General features: G+C 35.3%; 1 protein-coding gene across 2 annotated transcripts in view; it reads right to left on the bottom strand.

Moving 5' to 3' along the window:
- Positions 1 to 2,310, bottom strand: part of LOC106880936 (eukaryotic translation initiation factor 4E type 3) — a 52,948-nt gene that overhangs the window by 30,161 nt on the left and 20,477 nt on the right. For both annotated transcript variants that reach the window (XM_052967986.1, XM_014931113.2), the window contains exon 2: positions 753 to 825. In XM_052967986.1, coding sequence (XP_052823946.1) covers positions 753 to 825 — 73 coding nt within the window. The remainder of the gene's footprint in view (positions 1 to 752; positions 826 to 2,310) is intronic.

Genomic DNA, 2,310 nt, shown 5'->3' with positions numbered 1-2,310 from the left:
CTGTATAACAAGAATCACGGCCCGGCATCGATGCCACAACATCACAACTAGTGATCAGCTCTGCCACACACAGCCTCAACTACTCTCACATACAGACTTTTCCAATTGTGTACTAAAGAACTGGTATAAATGCTCACGTGTTATTGACTCTTTCTATCTGCTGTAATAACTCACATACACATACATGTATCACTCACATACACACTTTTCTTTGTATGACGGCCTGTCTTTGATTATGTTCTTATATGTCGCATTCACACTCTCACACAGACATACACTTTAATGCCACAATAAATATCTCTGTTATTCATCTTATACGGTTGTGGTCTTTCATTACTGGTCATCTATGTTATCGAAGTATAACATTATTTATGTATATCATCTTTGATATATTACTTTTGTGTTCGACCGTGTGACGCGTTTAAATAAAAGGAGTCCTCTGTTTTTCCATTCGTCACCATATCTCCTTTTTGAGTTCGCACGGTCGTTCTTACACATTTTATCATGATACAAGCAAGAGAGAGGTTGACATGCCCTCGGCAAGACTAAAGGTTCTTCTGGACTCTTAGTTAATGTCTGAAGGAAAAAATGAGTAAGAGGAAATTCCAGAAGATTGATGCTTAAAGAAGGAAGTCTTGAGCAATGTGGATCTATTTAACTAGGGAGGGTAGAGGAAAGACCACTTTTTATTCTACATGACTCGCAACAAGCAAAATGAAATGAAAATAAAACAGAAACAGGAAACTTCTCACCTGAACAGTAGTGACAGTATATATCTTTTTCAAACAGCTCTCATATTCAGCAACAGTTGTGCCAGGCATTGAACTAAGAATGAGACAAAAACAAAAAGCAGATATTATAAACTATATCAAAATAATGCAATATAGTATCTCATATTACAATGATTAATTAGTTATAATATAAGATATATTTTGATCCCTATATAACAATTTGTTTGCTGTCACATAGTGCTAATGTTGAAGTAGGAGGTTGGCAAACAACAAATATAGAGTATGTGAGTGAGTGACAGTAAGAGATGTTTTAGTTCTATCTAATATACTACATTATTTCTAATACAGGGTATTTTCAAAAGTAAATAAATAATTTCACAAAACACACAGAGAATATATTACATACTCTTTTACTCTTTTACTTGTTTCAGTCTTTTGACTGTGGCCATGCTGGAGCACCGCCTTTTAGTTGAGCAAATCGACCCCAGGACTTATTCTTTAGAAGCCTAGTACTTATTCTATCGATCTCTTTTGCCGAACCGCTATGTTACGGGGACATAAACACACCAGCATCGGTCGTCAAGCAATGTTGGGGGGACAAGCACACACATACAAACATACACACACACATACATATATATATATACATATATACGACGGGCTTCTTTCAGTTTCTGTCTACCAAATCCACTCACAAGGCTTTGGTCGGCCCGAGGCTATAGTAGAAGACACTTGCCCAAGATGCCGCACAGTGGGACTGAACCCGGGACCATGTGGTTGGTAAGCTAGCTACTTACCACACAGCCACTCCTACGCCTACATGGTATGGATATTTTCAAAAGTAAGAAAAGAATAATTTCGTTTGAATGGATGCGTTGTTTTATAAAATGAACAAGTCCAGTTATCATTCTGGCGATTTAAAATGTACAGATTTCTCAAATAAGCAGAAGATTTTACTGTTGTGAAGCAGAGTATAGTTAGTTTGATCAAAGATACTAGTCACCTTCCCGTTTGATCAACTGTGAAAGGACGAGTGCACGAAGATGTTGGTACATGGTTGCTTGATCTGCTAGAAATAATCGTAAAATTTCCCTTACATTACACTGATTAATGTAGTATTGAAAACGAGTGAAAAAAAAAAGGATGGAATAATCATGCGTAAGACATTTTCAACATCACTGGCCTACTCAATAAACGATAGTGAGGATGGATTGCAAAGATGTCTACTACGAAATAGTTTAATATGCCTAATATTTCAACTCATCTACATATTAATAATAGATGCAATTACATAAGTGCCATATATAAATCATATATCTTAAATATCGACTTGCACAACCACTTCAAAATTGCTGGCATTGTGCCTACGTATAATTTTCTCTAACGATATTACATATTTTTCCAGAGACTGTACAGAGTTATCTCCCCTATTAATTGCTACACTTGTTTTTCAATATTCCTCTCACGTTTTTATAAATAATTATATTTTTTTTACAACGCCTTGCTTTAACAACTGCGGCGATTTAACAAGGTCGTATATACATATATATATATATATATATATATATATATATATATA

This window comes from Octopus bimaculoides, chromosome 5, assembly GCF_001194135.2.
Source record: "Octopus bimaculoides isolate UCB-OBI-ISO-001 chromosome 5, ASM119413v2, whole genome shotgun sequence".
Taxonomy (NCBI): Eukaryota; Metazoa; Mollusca; class Cephalopoda; order Octopoda; family Octopodidae; genus Octopus; species Octopus bimaculoides.
The sequence above is the reverse complement of the archived record's forward strand: the minus strand, read 5'-3'. Positions and strand labels throughout refer to the sequence as shown.